The 16,667-nt window shown below is 44.5% G+C and overlaps 1 protein-coding gene across 1 annotated transcript in view; it reads left to right on the forward strand.

Annotated features, from left to right (window-relative positions):
• The window catches only part of GLG1 (golgi glycoprotein 1), a 96,282-nt gene extending 83,347 nt beyond the window's left edge, over nt 1-12,935 (forward strand). The window contains exons 14-26 of the mRNA XM_030457585.1: nt 402-464; nt 1,116-1,229; nt 1,644-1,732; nt 2,584-2,701; nt 3,657-3,749; nt 4,268-4,405; nt 6,361-6,484; nt 7,425-7,567; nt 7,803-7,904; nt 8,520-8,627; nt 9,277-9,397; nt 11,192-11,298; nt 12,294-12,935. Coding sequence (XP_030313445.1) covers nt 402-464; nt 1,116-1,229; nt 1,644-1,732; nt 2,584-2,701; nt 3,657-3,749; nt 4,268-4,405; nt 6,361-6,484; nt 7,425-7,567; nt 7,803-7,904; nt 8,520-8,627; nt 9,277-9,397; nt 11,192-11,298; nt 12,294-12,461 — 1,488 coding nt within the window. The 3' untranslated portion in view covers nt 12,462-12,935. The remainder of the gene's footprint in view (nt 1-401; nt 465-1,115; nt 1,230-1,643; nt 1,733-2,583; nt 2,702-3,656; nt 3,750-4,267; nt 4,406-6,360; nt 6,485-7,424; nt 7,568-7,802; nt 7,905-8,519; nt 8,628-9,276; nt 9,398-11,191; nt 11,299-12,293) is intronic.
• Nucleotides 12,936-16,667: the final 3,732 nt, after the last annotated feature.

Genomic DNA, 16,667 nt, shown 5'->3' on the forward strand with positions numbered 1-16,667 from the left:
AAGCTGTATATCTGACTGTCTTGCCCCACACTGTTCCCCTTACCTCTTAAAACTTAACCTCATGCCCTAGGGAAAGCTTCCAGCCAGTGGTTACAGAGTTAAGTGTTCAGAACTAACTGGAACTCCTGCCTCTGCTTAGGTGTAAGGTGATTTCTAGTGCTTTAGCATCCAGTTCAGAAAAGGTTGGCTGAAATATCCAAGCAATGAGTTTCTGGGAAGACCCTTAAGCTGGAAGGCCTCCCACATTGTTGACAAGAATCAACCCCTAGGATTTCCAGTTGTCTGGATTGCATCTTTCAAAACCCTGTAAATGAGGCTTAGGTTGTTATCACAGGTTTTTGTGCAGAGCCTTTTTGCTTGTCCGTTTGCTGTGAAAATGAACTCTTGCATCTTTTCTGCAGGACATTCAAATTGAAGCCTTGCTGATGAGGGCCTGTGAGCCCATTATCCAGACATTCTGTCATGTGAGTACTGGGTAACAGTGTGGGAACTCAGTGTGGGAAAGGCTGGAGGGTTTTAAAATTAGTTCTTGATGTACTTGCTACACTTGGAGAGTAAATAAGACATAAGCAGTTAGAAAAGTCTCTAATTAAAAAACCACCATGAACCAAAAACTCTAAGTTTCATCCAGTACTTCTGCTGCTCTCAGAGTCCTTGCCTAAAAGCTGAGATGTGAAGATGAAAATTGCCCTGTAATTAGAAAAATCACTCCACAGTGGATTAAAAGCTAAACTTTTTTCCTTCCCTCTTGCCTGCAATCAACGTTTCCAGCCAGTCCCAGCTGTGCAGCTGCTCAGCATTGCTGAAATAACTTCTCAGGTTGTGTTAGGGTTGGGTGGTAGCTACACAACACTGAAAGCACCTGACTGATGCTTCATGTATGCATCAAATCTCTACAGCGTGTTCTCCTTAGCCTAAAGTGTGCATGTGCCAGAGATGATTCCTTTCTGGACTGTATCTGTAACTATTCATGGTAAAACTCTTGTGGTTCATTCGTGGTGCCTGTAAGCTGACAGTAAATTCCAATACCTCCTGTTCACAGGGGGCTAAAAAGGAGCATGAAAGTCATGACCTGTGGGTGTAGCTCATTTATAAGCCTTTCATCTCTTCTTCAGGAAGTTGCAGATAACCAGATTGATTCTGGGGACCTGATGGAGTGCCTGATACAGAACAAACACCAGAAAGAAATGAATGAAAAATGTGCAATTGGAGTTACTCATTTCCAGCTGGTAAGCAGCACTTCACTGTCAGTGGAAACCTGTTCTCTTTGTTGGGGGTGTTGACAAGATGTAGCTAATTATGAAATTCCTCCTTTGATACTGATTCCCCACTGTATTTAAAGGCCTCTTGTGAATTCAGACAGCTGTATGTGCATGCCTGGTCACTAATAGTGACATAAATGGTCACTGCTGGAGATGATTTATGTTCAGGACCTCTTTCCTTCCTGGCATATGGAAGTTTGAGTCCCAGCATCCTCAGCAGTGGAGCATCCCCCTTACTTCCATATTACTGATTTGTGGGCAAAAGCATTTGCTGGTTGTATGACTCAACAAGTGTTCTTTTGGGCAACATTTTTCTGTTGGTTTTTTTTTTTTCTTCCAGGTGACCAAAGTTGTTTTTTTTTCCTCATTTCTCTCTTGCAGGTTCAAATGAAAGATTTTAGGTTCTCATACAAGTTTAAAATGGCATGCAAGGAGGATGTGCTGAAACTTTGCCCCAACATCAAAAAAAAGTATGTAGCACCTGATCCCCCAGCAATCTGATTGTGTAAATATATAATAAAGTTACAGGATATTTCATGGCAGGACAGAAAACTCTGGACTTCATTTTAAGCCTGGTTTGTTCTGTATTTTCCCTTAGTGACTGTTCTTCAAATGCTTAAGGTGGAGCTGTTGCCTGCCTCCTTAAAACTACTTCTTTATTCTTGTAAACAAACCTGTCCTCTTTATTTCTCTGTCTCTGAAAACAACTAATAATTCTGATTAGTGGACTGCATATCCTGAGATGTTTTAGATCCTTGTTAGATTCATCATCTTCTAAGATGCAGGCTGCCACTGTTCAGTTGCTGACGTGGGAAAGGGAAAATATCCCACTTGTTTTACCTGGTTTATTAATTCTTATTTTTTTAATGGCTGACTGCAATGATGTAGGGCTGAATTGCACACAAGGTCAGTGCTACTTGTGGATAGCAAGGCTATTTGCATTTTATGATATAAATGCCCTTCCTATAATGCAAAAGGATTGTTTGCAGTCCCACGTAGGCATTGACCTTCATCTGTTCCTGAGATGATGAAGTAAAGCTTTTCTGAAGTACATGATGTAAGAGCAGAGGTCTTGCTGGGCAGAGTTGGGGGTGTGTGTGGATTTTTTAATATCTTCAGATCTAGATCCCACAAGATAGCCCCAGATTTAGGTTTTAATTGGGATCCAGTTACTCTTAAGTAGAGCTGTACCCACGCTACAAGTCGGACTTGATGTTGTGTTTGGATTCTTGGCTTCAGGCTCTGGTGTGGTGATCCTCCACCAACCTTGGCTGCCCTGAGTGAAAGACAGATGAGTAAAAAGGCTTCTTCTTTCCTGCAGGGTGGATGTAGTGATCTGTCTGAGCACAACTGTGCGCAATGACACTTTGCAGGATGCCAAGGAGCACAGGGTCTCTCTGAAGTGCCGCAAGCAGCTGCGAGTCGAGGAGCTGGAAATGGTAACCGTGCCTTCATCTGCCTGCTCTTCTGCTGAGCTCTTTGATTTTAAAACTTTCTGATTTGTCCACCCTGGAAAAAAAAAGGAAGCTTATTCATAAGATGTATCTAGTTTGGGTTTTCTACCCTTCTTACAACACGAGGTTCAGTTGTCCCTCACTGTGAAAGTAGTGATTGTCTGATGCCTTAAACACAGTCGTATGGAGGCTCGGGCAGGCTGGATGGTCACTGGAATTCCAGCTAGAACTGATGATGTTTAGTGTTAGATACCAGTGTGCTACACATGTTAATGCCCTTGCAGTCCTCTAGGAGAGAATAAAAGCTTCGTTTTACAGACTGAGGACACGAGCACAGATGAAGTAACTGGACTCCAGCTGCTCTAAGTGGCTCGGTGGATAAATAAGAGCAATATTTGTTCTGGGAGGCAAGGCTGCCTCTCGGCTTCCTGCTGCAGTGCTTGCAGTGATAAACTCATGAGGCCTTTGTCTGGCAGATGTTTTAGAGCTTCACTCTAAGTAGCCTTACAGCAGAGGGTGCAGAACACTTCCCTTTGTATGGAAGAACTCAAATGATGCTAAAGCAGGAATCTTCAGTCATATCCTCCAGACCAACCAAGAGATGAGTGGTTATTAATATGGCCTGTAGCTTTCACATGGAATTCTTTTAGCTCTCTTGAACACTTGTGTTGATGCTCTTTTAGGAGGCCCAGTGAAAACAACTAGGCAGCTCTAACATTTGCTTTAAATCCTTTCTTCTGTATTAAAAGCCAGCTGGTCCACTGCATGGATTTGCACAGTTGATTTCCCACTTATTACACCCTTTAATACAAAGAAACTGACCTGCCTGTTGTGGGAGCTGCTGTTTTTGGGAATAGAGGGGCTCTAGTTAATAGACTGACAAAGTTAAAATAGTCTTTAGACTCCTACTTAAAAGTTTATAATGTAATTTATCCTGCAGACAGAGGATATCAGACTTGAACCAGAACTGTATGAGGCTTGTAAAAGTGACATCAAGAATTACTGCCAAAATGTGCCCTATGGCAATGCTCAGGTAATTGATTTTATTAATAATTTAAAATTCAATTTGAACTTTGATTTTTTAAAAGTTGTGCAGAACACCTTTTCCCCTGGGAGTGCAGCATTAGATTATCATTGTGATATCACTGAAGTCTGCTGTTGGTATTTTGCAGTGTGCTTTGTTTTTCCCCCTGGTTCCACAAGCATTAATATTCAGTCCATGTAAAGCTCTGAGCATTTTGTTCCCCAGTTAATGCTGGTTTGAAGCTAGTAACAGCTGGTTACTGTGAATGTTCCTAAAGATTTCTCAGCCATAATGTCTGTAAGAGGAAGTTTGGAGTTCTGGAATAAGTCCAAGTCCTCTTAATCTCATTAAGCTGAGCTGGAAGCAAGTCCTGGAAATGATCATTGGTAATGCATTTTGATAGAAGGCATTGGCAACTTCACTGCACAAATCAGAGGTGGCTGTTAGAGGGACACATAACTGTGCATTTCGAGCAGCACATGACAGAATCTTACCAGCAGTTCTGTGGTTCTAATACTGTGTTGTAGATTATTGAATGCTTGAAAGAAATCAAGAAGCAGCTGAGTACCCGGTGCCACCAGAAAGTGTTCAAACTGCAGGAGACAGAGATGATGGATCCAGAACTGGACTACACACTCATGAGAGTCTGCAAGCAGATGATCAAGGTAAAGGTGGTGTGCTGATTGAAGAGGATGAGGTTGGGATCTAAGAGCTCTGCTGGTTTTGAGCTTCCCCCAAAGGCATGTTACAAGACTGCTGTGATGTTTCAGAAGTGTGATTTGCTTTTTTTGCAAAGTTACCTGTTTCTTAACTCTGAATCAGGCTGAGATTTCCTCAGGGCTCTTCTTCTCTTTCAGCTTTACTTCCTCCAAGTAGCTGATCAAAGCCTGTACACTAATAAATTTCTTCCCAAATGCCAGCAGAATTGAGGAGGAACTCTGCTGAGGCTTCAGGTGCAGATTTCATCCCTTGGTTTGGATCTGGAGTGGCTTTTAGTAAAGGTGAAGAGCTTATGAATGCAGAGAGGAGTAGCATCTTCTCTTTGCTGCTGACCTGGTTGCTCACAGACTTTCATCAAACTGATAAAGCAGGCAAAACCATGCAGAACTTCAAATCAGAAATGCTGGGATAAAGTGGTACCACTCAGAAAGCAGCAGTGGATGATGATACCAAGGCAACTGCTCCCCAGTACAGACTCATTTTTATAAAGAGGGCTGTAGCCTCACCAAAATGGTGAGGATTAGTAAGTGTGACAGCCCTACCTTATACCTGGAGGATTAGATCCTAACAAAAGAAATTAGGACCTTGCTCTGAATTTTGGTAAGCTGGATCACTTATGGTTTCCTAGTTCAGGACACAAAAAGCTCAAATCAGTGAGCAGTTTGCTGCTTTCTCATTCTGTATGGTCTTACTTTGGCCTGAGTGTTCCTAATGAAGCCTTTACCTGTCACTTCAGCCAGCCAGCATTGATGTAAAACAGCAATATGTGTATAGACTTTAAAAATTCCCTTTTTAGTTCCTAAATTAAAGGAAAGCAAAAGTAGTTGAGTACTCAGCCAGTTTGGTGGGTATTTCCTGCAAAGTGTGCTGTAATTTAAGAATAGAAGAGCAAGGCAAATTGCTTTTGGTATTACCAACAGAAGCTGTTGCATCCAAGCCTGTCAAGAAGAAGACATGAAGAGAGGCAGAGGAGGTTGGGGTTGTTCAGCCTGGAGGAGAAGAGGCTCAAAGGAGACCTTAGAGCAACCTTCCAATATCTGAAGGGGCTGCAAGAAAGCTGGGGGAGGGCTTTGGACATGGGAGTAGGGAGAGGAGAAGGGAAATGGGTTAAAACTTGGAGAGAAAGGGGAGATTGAGGTTGGACATGGGGAAGGAATTCTTTAATCTGAGGGTGGTGTGACACTGGAACAGATTTCTAAGGAAGCTGTGGCTGCCCCATCCCTGGCAGTGTCCAAGTCCAGGTTGGATGGGGCTTGGAGCAACCTGGGCTGGTGGGAGGTGTCCCAACCCCCTGCATGGGCAGGGACTGGAGGAGCTTTAAGGTCCCTTCCAACCCAAACCATTCTATGATTCTGTGAACCCACCACCCAGCTCCCCTGCGAGTTACACAGCTGTCAGCTGGAAATGTGTGTGAAGAGAAGGCTCCCAGGTGAGCTCAGAGCAACCTTCCAATATCTGAAGGGGCTACAAGAAAGCTGGGGGAGGGCTTTGGACACGGGGGGGTAGGGGGAGGAGAAGGGAAATGGGAGAGAGAGAAAGGGGAGATTGAGGTTGGACATAGGGAAGGAATTCTTTAATTTGAGGTGCTGAGCCCCTGGCTCAGGTTGCCCAAGGAAGCTGTGGCTGCCTCATCCCTGGCAGTGTCCAAGTCCAGGTTGGATGGGGCTTGGAGCAACCTGGGCTGGTGGGAGGTGTCCCTGCCCATGCAGGGGGTTGGGACTGGAGGAGCTTTAAGGTCCCTTCCAACCCAAACCAGTCTGTGGTTCTCTGAGGACTGCGGCTCAGTGCTCAGGCCATGAGCAGGGATGCACTGACCACTCAGTCAGATCAGGGAGCAGCACTGTTCTGGTTCAATAGGTGGTTTTTATCTTCCTATTTTTTCTTCTTTTCTCTTCCCTAGCGATTTTGTCCAGAGGCAGACTCAAAAAATATGTTGCAGTGTTTGAAACAAAACAAGAACAGTGAAGTGATGGATCCAAAATGCAAGCAGATGATCACCAAGCGCCAGATCACCCAGAACACAGGTACCCTCTGCTGAAGAACACTTTCCTGCCTGAGCTGCTGGGGGGTGTACATGGCTGAAAAAATTCACTTTATTTGGTTCTCCTTCGTGGCTGTCAGTGCATACACTGACTTTATTCAGTCAAAACAATATGTTATTGGATCCACTTTATTCCTGAAGTTCTTACTTCACAAGTTAAAATCATGGTGTGAAAGTACACTATTTTTCCCACTATTTTTTCCCTGGTGGCACAATGTCAACCAGGAAGTTTCTGTCAAATCCCTTTTGGAAGGTTCTCTTCTTTTTCTGAGAGCTGAGAGAGTTATTTTAGAGTGGGGAAAAATCCTTGATCTCTGAATTAGACTTTTATTTCTAAGGAGGAGCTGCACTGTCTTGCTTACTTTAAATTTTTGCATAACTACAAAAGCTCTGTTCTTGACCTCAGCTTGAAATCTTGGTAAGAACCTGTGTATGCCAGGCTTGTGTGAACGTGCCACCTTCTTTTCTCTTCAGGATTTTTCCCTAGGATGGCTAATTGGAACATTTGTTACAAATAAATAGCATTAAGCATGTCAGAAACAGATTTTAGTGGTTACCTGTTCTGAGGATGTAAAGAGCTAAGGGCAGAGTGCAGCTTTTTCTGGCTTTGGCAGAGGTTCTGCACTACTACAATTATGTAATATTAGTAATAATAAGATAAGATATGGGGGTTTTACTAGTTTGTCTTGGTTTTCTTTTTTCTTTGTTACTGTATTTAATCAGCATTATTTTATGCTTTTGCAACCAGCTCTTTGTGAGACAACTCAGAGTGAGATCAGTGATGCTTAAGGCAATAGCTGTATCACCTGGCATTTAAGAAAAATGAAATATTTGGTTTTATTTTTATTTGTTTGGTGTGTAAGGTTCTGTTCACCTGAAGAGGTGTGTGCTCTAATGAGGTTCTTGTTGTCTTCCCTGCTCAGATTACCGTTTAAACCCAGTCCTCAGGAAGGCATGCAAAGCAGACATCCCCAAATTCTGCCAGAACATCCTGAACAGGGCCAAGGATGACACAGAGTTAGAAGGACAAGTCATCTCCTGCCTCAAGCTGAAATATGCAGACCAGGTGAGTAAGAGCTGGTGCCTCCAGATGAGGAACTGCGCAGGGGGTTGCTGAGCAAGTAACAGAATAAGAGCAAAGAACAAACCCAACCTGGGCCTCTGGGGTGCTCAGTGTGTGTGTAACTGCACATAAACGAGTTTCTGGGCACCTCTACAGAAAATACAGGGGGAAATGCAGGGTGATTGAGTTAGGGAAATCAAGGTTACTGAGTGGGTTAATGACTTTCTCCGCTTAATAGCGTCTCTCCCCAGACTGTGAGGACCAAATTCGAGTGATCATCCAGGAGTCAGCCCTTGATTATCGGCTGGATCCCCAGCTCCAGATGCACTGCTCTGAAGAGGTAGGACTAGCTCAGCATTTTTTCATCCTGAACACCTCCTTCATGAAAGACTTTGCTCCCTAAAACGTGAACCGTCCTGATGCTACGAAGGGAAACCTAATTTTCACTGCTTCTAGCTCTCAGGTTCTCTGCTTGTGGTTTTTGCCCCCTGTGTGAAAGTTGCAGTTTCCTCTGCAGTGCTAATAGGAGGTTAATTTTTTTTCTTGGCACTTCTTGTGACTGTGGAAAAATGTTGCTTTCCTGTTGTGAAAAAACGTCTGCCAGTTCTCTGCTCTTGTCAGTCCTAATGGGAACACAGTTAGGTTTTCAGCTTTTCCTTTTGATTGCTGAATTAGCCAGGTCATACCTTACCATTATTTCTGTGCTGCTCCTCCCTGCTTTTCCTCTCACTACAGTGATATTGACTTCTTGCTGCTGGGTTTTGAAGGGTTTGCATATTGCATGAGCCAGGCTGTGCTTGGCTCTGGGGATTTAGGGGGGGGGGGAAAATACTGCATCTTGCAGTCTCTGGCTGTTCATCACCCCGTGATGAACTGATGTATTGACATACAAATGTGCTAAAAGGCAGAATAATTGTTGCAAGCTGCTCGTGTTAAAATGCCTTTCTCAAAATAGATTTCCAATTTGTGTGCGGAAGAAGCAGCAGCTCAGGAGCAGACTGGGCAGGTGGAAGAATGTCTGAAAGTGAACCTGCTGAAAATAAAAACAGAAATGTGCAAGAAGGTAAAAAAAAAAAAAAGAATTGGATGTAGTCTCAGAGGCCTCCCATCCCTGCAGAAGTCAGTCAGATGTTTTTCCAGACCATGGCCCATGCCACGTCCCAGCTAGTAGGAAGCCAGAGCTCTGCAGAATTCCTCACACATCTCAGTTCTGGCCCACAGCAATTCCATTCCATTTCAGTTTGCCAGAGCAAATTGTGCTAACAGTGCCTCCTGTGCAATTCCAGGCTTCAGTTATTTCTTGATCATGGTTGCCAAAGTTTCTTGTTACTAATCTCTTTTCTGTTGCCATCTCCATTCCAGGCTTCCTGAGTGGTGGCTGTGGCCTACACACTGGCTGTGGCCAGGGGCTCTATGACTTGCCTCTGTGGCTATGGCACCTTATTTCAGTTCTAAGAAGTAACCCTGGCATCTTGACTCTGTATTTTAGATTAATGGGGGTGTTTTAATGACCATAACTGGTAACCCATATAAACCAAACCATTTAATCCAGTCTAAACCAGCATTCATAGCCTCACCCAGGGTCAGTGCTGGGTTTTCTCATTATTAGTTTCAATAGATGATGAATCTTTCAGAAACATTGAACAGTATGAGGTTTGTTTTCTCTCCTTATGTTTTTTTTTTGAGATGTACTTGTCATTTCCCCTCCTCAGGAAGTGCTCAACATGCTGAAAGAAAGCAAAGCAGATATCTTTGTTGACCCAGTGCTCCACACAGCCTGTGCCCTTGACATCAAACACCACTGTGCTGCCATTCCACCAGGGAGAGGACGTCGTAAGTGCTCGTACTTTACTTATAAAACCTCTGCTTTGTGAGGGCCAAAGTGCTGGTAAAGGAATGCAGCTCATCTTAAGCACCAGATCTTGTCACCACTAGTGAAGTGGAATGGCTGCAGGAGGTGGTATCAAGAAGTTCTTCCTCGTGTTCAAAGGTGGGACCAGTTCTTCAATCCTTGCAGCCTTTTCTGCAGGTTTAGAATTTATAACTCCATCATTCATCTGATGAGTGACAATTGTGTCTGGTACCAGATCCATAAACCTCCTCCTCACAGTTAAATCCTGTTGAAAATGAGCTCTTAATACACATGGTCAGTACATGGACTTGTTTTTTGATGAGGTTTCTCTCCCACTCTTAGCAGCTTCACACAGGATACAGCTCCCAAGCTTACTTATGGTGTTATATCAGACTGCATCAAATGCTTCCCTGGAATTAAGCTGCTTCTCTTGAAGAAGCAAAGGAATGTGGTTTCACACGTGGTTCTTAGCTAATTCCCTTTTTCCTTCTCTCTTTGTCAGTCTTTCTCCATGGTTGACTTCTTTGTTTCAGTGTATTTAACAGTATATTAAGCTGTAGTCCTTTGATCCTCTCTTTTCTGCTTAAACATACCAGTTTATCTACACTTTCATTTTGGAAAAGAATAGTATTTACTACATTAAAAATAGTATTTACTACATTTTCTAAGTCACATAGCAGCTAAAGGCTTTGAGACTTCATCAGCTGTTCCAGGTCCCTTAAGACTGAGTTCATCAGGTTCATACCACTTGAAACATCCTTTAACCCATCCTCCTAACCCATTCATACCTGTTTGAAGTCAAGCTCTTGCACATTGTTCCTGCTGCTACTTCAGTTGGCTGGGTAGTATTTATGGCTGATAAGGAAAGCAAGCAGGGGAAAAAAGCTTTGAACTTTCCCATCTTCCTGAGCTTATCTGGCATTAAAAATAGCAGCCAAGTATTTTCCTGGTCACTTTCTGGTTACTGAATGTCTTCCTGATATCCTGGTTATCCTTTATTTATTCCTGTCCTGTCACAGCTCTTTCAAAGTGTGTTTTTTCCAACACGTTTGCACTGCAGGTGTGCAGAAGTCCCTGGCTCAGAGAGGGATCTGCCTCTGAGTGTTTGAACTGACAACTGTGTTTAAAACGTCTGGAGTCAGTTTAAAGTTTGTGCCTCTTTGCTACAGACAAAATCACTGCACTACAAAGCAGAAAGTGTCCAAGTAGGGAATTATTCAAGTAAGGCAGTGTAAGTAAAAAATGCAAAATGTGGTGTCAGTGTCTCAAATGAGCACAGAAAAGAGCTTATGAATTAGCCAAGGCACCTAGAACATTGTGATCCCCATTTCCATTGCACAGGACTGTGTGAAACCTCAGGAAGCTAAACCACTCCAAAACGTTTTGTTGTTCAAAAGAAACATTAAGGAGATAACACTGGTTTTTTTTTATTCCTGAGCTGAATTTCATCTTGGTGCACAGTGGTAGGGAACTCCTAATGAAGGTGCAAATTTATAAACCTTTATCAAATCACATTAATTACATCTTGGAAACACACTGTGATTTCTTTTTTGGAAGTTAAAATTCCTTGCACCTCAAAATACAACATTAAACCTGAATCTCAGTGAAACTGCTAACTTCAGGAGTATACAGTCTGTCAGGCTGGCTGCTTAGAAAGCTGTGTAACCATCAGGTTTTTTAGCAGAACTGGAGTGTGTGTTCCCAGCAGCCTTTCCATGGCATGTTGTTGAAGCCACAGCTCCTATTTTGTAACCACTCTCTTCTGCACCTTACAGAAATGTCCTGCTTAATGGAAGCTCTGGAAGATAAACGTGTGAGGTTGCAGCCTGAGTGCAAGAAACGCCTTAATGATCGTATCGAGATGTGGAGCTATGCTGCAAAGGTGAGCAGGGAAGGGATTTTGATAAAGGATATCTAGGTTTTTGTTTTCTGCCTTTCTGTTGCAAGCTACTTTTGAAGAATTTCACCTGTAATGAAATCCTTGTCAGTGAAGTTCAGCATTTTTGATTTTGGTCCAGAAAAAATTAAATTGGGGCTCTTTGGACTTGAATATTGTATTCATAGAATCCTAGAACTGGCTGGGTTGGAAGGGAGCTCAGAGCTCATCAAGTCCAACCCTTGATCCACTCCCCCCGTGGTTCCCAGCCCATGGCACTCAGTGCCACATCCAGGCTCTTTGGAAAGATCTCCAGACACGGAGAATCCACTACTTCCCTGGGCAGCCCATTCCAATGCCTGATCACCCTCTCCAGAAAGAAATTCTTTCTCATCTCCAACCTAAACCTCCCCTGGCACAACTTGAGACCCTTTGTGCCCTCTTGTCTTGCTGAGAGTTGCCTGGGAAAAGAGCCCAACCCCCCCCTGGCTCCAACCTCCTTTCAGGGAGTTGCAGAGAGTGATGAGGTCTCCCCTGAGCCTCCTCTTCTCCAGCCTCAACACCCCCAGCTCCCTCAGCCCTTCCTCACAGCAATTCTGCTGGATCCCTTCACAGCCTCCTTGCTCTTCTCTGGACCTGCTCCAGCACCTCAAGCTCCTTCCTGAGGGGCTGAGGGGCCCAGAACTGGACACAGGACTCAAGCTGTGGCCTCACCAGGGCTGAGCACAGGGGTGTATTCTCTCAGAGTCTGGGATAAGTTCTCAACTGTGCAGAATGAAACAGTTTTTTGTGAATACAAGGCTTCACCTCCTCTAAAGAAGGTCTGAGGCAATGAAGCAGGGTCAGCAGGAACTACGTGGTGTGCTGAACCATTGCTGACCTGCTGGTTTGTGGCTCAGGCCAAGTCTGACAAGGACAGGAGGCTAAACCTGATAAACGCCGAGCCTCAGGGTCACACGTAAAGTGCAGGTTGGCTCATTTTGTTCCCTTCTCATCTCCAGGTTGCCCCAGCAGAAGGTTTTTCTGACCTTGCCATGCAAGTTATGACCTCTCCGTCCAAGAATTACATACTGTCTGTGATCACAGTTGGCATCTGTGTACTCTTCCTCATTGGTCTGATGTGTGGACGCATCACCAAGCGGGTGACAAGAGAGCTCAAGGACAGGTAGAGCCTGGATTGCCTGCTGAAGAAATGCCTGCCTAGTGCCCAGTTTTGTACAGTCCTCCTCTGTATAGTCTACCCACCCCTCTTGTGAGAGGAGAATAAAAGAAAAGAAAAAAAAAAAAATTAGAACAGCAGCAGGTGTTGGCTCAGTTTTCCCATCCTGGATCTCATCCACAAGCATCTTCATCCTATGAAAGTTTGTGTGCAACATTGGCAGCCCAGCCAGCAGCTTTTGTTACCCCTTTGTTAGCAGACTCTCGTTTACCTGCCTGTAGACAAGTCTCTATTGTACTGTTGGAACTGCCTTCACTCTCCAAACCAGACTGATACGACCTGCAGCTCAAGCAGTTTTTAAGTAAATTTTTAAAGAAAGACATACTGACTCTGTGATTTAGGTAATGGTTCATACTGAAATCTAGTCATCCTCTGTGGCTGGGTGAAATTGAGGTGGGAAATTAAAGGGTAAATTGCATCTTTACACCACAGTTGGCCTTGATTTGGACATCTTGCTCATCTCACATAAAGCATCTTCAGAGCATAGTCTTGGACAACCTAGAGAAAACCAGTCACTGGTGTCATCTGCTAGTGAATATCCTGGGTTTTGTTACTGTGGATTTTTTTTGGCTGAAAAGATGTCCTCCCTTTCTTCCTCTGCCACTCTCAAGATAGAATAAAAATCCTGACCAGGATCCAGTACTGATGTGAGCTGTACAGCTTGTGTTTCAGGAGATTAAAGCTGCGGTGTAGAGCCTGTCGGTGTTGTACACTGCTGCTGCCACTGGACGTTGAGTGCCCTGCTTGGTTTACTGGGTCAACTTTTTTATTAGCAACAATGCAGTAAAATTCTAACACTCCTTTTATTTGACCTCCCTGCTGCTAAGCTATTACCCTTCTGAATTACCTACCTGCAGATGGTGTTGACATAAAGTGCTCTGTCAGCCGTGCAGAAAGCGACCGGACACTCCACATCTTCTGTCTGTAACATGGTTGGTTACTTGTGGGTGAATGTGGTGGTTTGTAACTGGCCTGTCTGGCTCTGGAAAGGTAGAACTGAAGAGTTTTTTCTCATTTGCACAACTGAAATTGATAAGGGATAGCAGCTGGTGTTTTCTGAGATACAGGAGGACACAGGCGCTGGTCCAGGAGGCCAAGCAGGAGTGGATGAGAGGACCATAGAGTTTTAGAAGAGGGAGAAGCATCCAGGGAACATCCAGATCTTTTAAGGGAACATCCAGATCTTTAAGGGAAGTAACTTTGACATTGTTACTGTCAGTGTGTGCACTCATGCTGTATATAATCACACTCCCAGAAGGTGATGCTGGCACCCAAGAGCCCAAAGAAGGTCTTGTAGAAAAGCTGCACCAGTAGTTGTGGCCTCCTCATAGCATCATCTCAATTTCTTGAGTACAAAGAGGCAAGGAGGTTATAAGGCAGGTGCTTAAGCTGTTCAGGTGAGTGTGTTGGTGAGAGGTAGAGGTGAGTGCCCAGCAGTCCACGTGTACAGCAGGACAGAATTTATTTGCCTTTTAGATGTGCTGCGCTAGAAACCACGTGCCTGAAACTGTCCAGCTGAGGCTGATGCTTGAACTGTGACTTCATTTGCCTGCTTAGTGCACTGCTAGGTACGACCTGACACTTTCAGTTCTCTGTGTTGTTCTCTAGAAGAACAGTGGAGGTGGTTTGGGGACACTTCAGAGCACGGGCCAGCCGATTCTGATGCTGCTGCGTGTACAGAATGGTGTGTACAAAATCCTGTGAGCTTGGCTGCAGCTGAAGCTTTCTGCAGGTTTCTTCATCCCACTTTGAGGATGGACAGCAAGCTATTAGCAGTGTGGTCTTAGACTGACCATGCTAGTGAGTCCTTCACAAACTCCTCTGGTTTTATATTGAAGTATTAGGAACACAAGGCAAGCAGTAGAGAGTGTCTGAGCAGTGAAAGGTCTGTGCAAAATTAGTGCTGGGCAAGATTGCAGTGGATCTTGAGGTGGTTAGGAAGGACAGAAATGAAGCCTGAATTCTTTCTCAGCCCTTTTCTGTGGTGCAGCAGGAGCTTCAGGCCCTCTGTCAGTGTCAAGTGGAGCAGGAGAGGAAGGGTCGATGGTGTTTCTTGAGGTAGCAGAGGTGTATAAGACCACAAATGTCAGTGTGGCAGCTCCAAGTGTGTATTATTTCACTTGACAGAGAGCTGGAATTACTGCTGTAAAGATGGGTGTGTTTGCAGGGAGGTGGGATCCCTGGGCAGCCTTGGCACCAGCTCTGCTTCTCAAAACACCCATCAGGTGTAATTACATTGCTGTTGCAGGGCCTTTCTGACACTGCTGAGACTTCCTGAAAAGGCATTTTGTAACCTGGTTAGCTTGAAAAGCCTGATTAGATGGTTTATTGTCTAGAAGTAGCATCTTCCACTGAATCCCAAAAGACATTGAAAATTGTAGGTTTGTAGCCATAGTTCTGAATGTAAACCCTGGTTAGGATCACACTGAGGGTGATGTTTTGTTTTACTTCCAGAGATAAAGACTTTCTGGGTTGGCTTTTGTTATGTTGTTGTGGGTTATGGGGTTGGTTTTTGTTTAGCTTGGGCTTTTTGGGTTTTTTTCCATTTTTTTCTTTCTGATTTGGAGGAGGTTAAGGTTGACTGCAGCTTTGCCTTAGGAACCTGGGACTGATTCACCCCCTGGGATTGGGTTTCTGTGCAAGTCTTGTGGGATGGGGTCCCAGGGATGTGCCTGGAGGGCCCCTGAAGCAAAAGGAAATCCTGCATCAGTTCCTGGATGATTCCCTCAGGCATCCATTGGAAGGGCACAGACCTGCCTGTCAAAGCTGTGGTGCTGGCAAAGGACCTTGGGGAAATGTCACATTCTTTTCCTTCTTGTTTCAAGCCTCCTGCTGATGACCAAATGTGCTTTTTTTTTTTCCCCCCCATGACTAAGAAATCTCCCAGTGTTGCAACATCCTCCTCCATTTTTATTTTTCTTTTTAACCACGTACCTAAAAATCTGGAGGTCCCACAAGCACAGAAGCCCAGACAACTTATTCTTCCAAAAATAACCTGCCTGTGCTGTTGCCAACGCAACCCCTTGCCTGCAGGCAGCAGGGAAAGGAAGGAATGGGTGTAAGAAACACTGCTGTTCATTGCCTTGAACTGGAGGAAGCCTTTTGAACCTCTTTGCCCTCATTGGGAGGGCTGGAAATAAAGAGTTGTCATCAGCCAGGAGGAGAAGTCTTGTGGCAAAACCTGGGTTATGCCTTTGCATTGCCTCTTGGTGGAGAAGGCTGCCTGAAGCAAACCAGAATATTGGGGTTTTTTTCTCTCTGTCAACACAAAACCTTCTCTTGGAGAATTTATCCCAGTGGTGTCCTGTGAGCCAAGGACCCAAATGTCTGTGTCACTGGGGAAGCCCTCGTGAGGTTCAGATAATTCTGTAACAAAATTCAAGCCTTTCAGCTGGAGTCTGACACTTAAAAATCCCCTCAGATGGGTTTAGTCTCTGCTGAAAGAATCCACAGTGAGAAAAGGGCTAGAAATAAAGAGTTGTCATCAGCCAGGAGGAGAAGTCTTGTGGCAAAGCCTGGGTTATGCCTTTGCATTGCCTCTTGGTCGAGCAGGCTGCCTGAAGCAAATCAGGAGGTGGAGGTTGTTGGGTTGTTTTTCTCTCTGTCAGCACAAAACCTTCTCTTGGAGGATTTCTTCCCTGGGGATGCAGAGCTGGGTGGGATGGCTGAAGCAGGACATGCAGCTCCAGGTTTCCCTCTTGAACGAGTTGTTTCCTAAGTGGTGGCCCAGGTTTTGGTGACTTGGCTGAAGGGGACTTTGTGTGATGTGCTGGCCCCTTAGTGGTCATTCTTGTTGACCTTAATAAGCTGTTTATATTTTTTTATCCAGTGGATCAGATCAGGTCCTTTTGCTGAGTTTCCACTTAGGATTTTCCTGCCTTGCCTGCTAGGGTAACTCCTCTGGCTAGGACCCAAATGTCTGTGTCATTGGGAAAGCCCTTGTGGAGTTCAGATAATTCTGTAACAAAATTCAAGCCTTTCAGCTGGAATCTTGACACTTAAAAGTCCCCACAGATGGGTTTAGTCTGCTGAAAGAATCCACAGTGAGAAAAGGGCTAGAAATAAAGAGTTGTCATCAGCCAGGAGGAGAAGTCTTGTGGCAAAACCTGGGTTATGCCTTTGCATTGCCTCTTGGTGGAGAAGGCTGCCTAAAGCA

The sequence above is a fragment of the Calypte anna genome, chromosome 11 (genome assembly GCF_003957555.1).
Source record: "Calypte anna isolate BGI_N300 chromosome 11, bCalAnn1_v1.p, whole genome shotgun sequence".
NCBI lineage: Eukaryota > Metazoa > Chordata > Aves > Apodiformes > Trochilidae > Calypte > Calypte anna.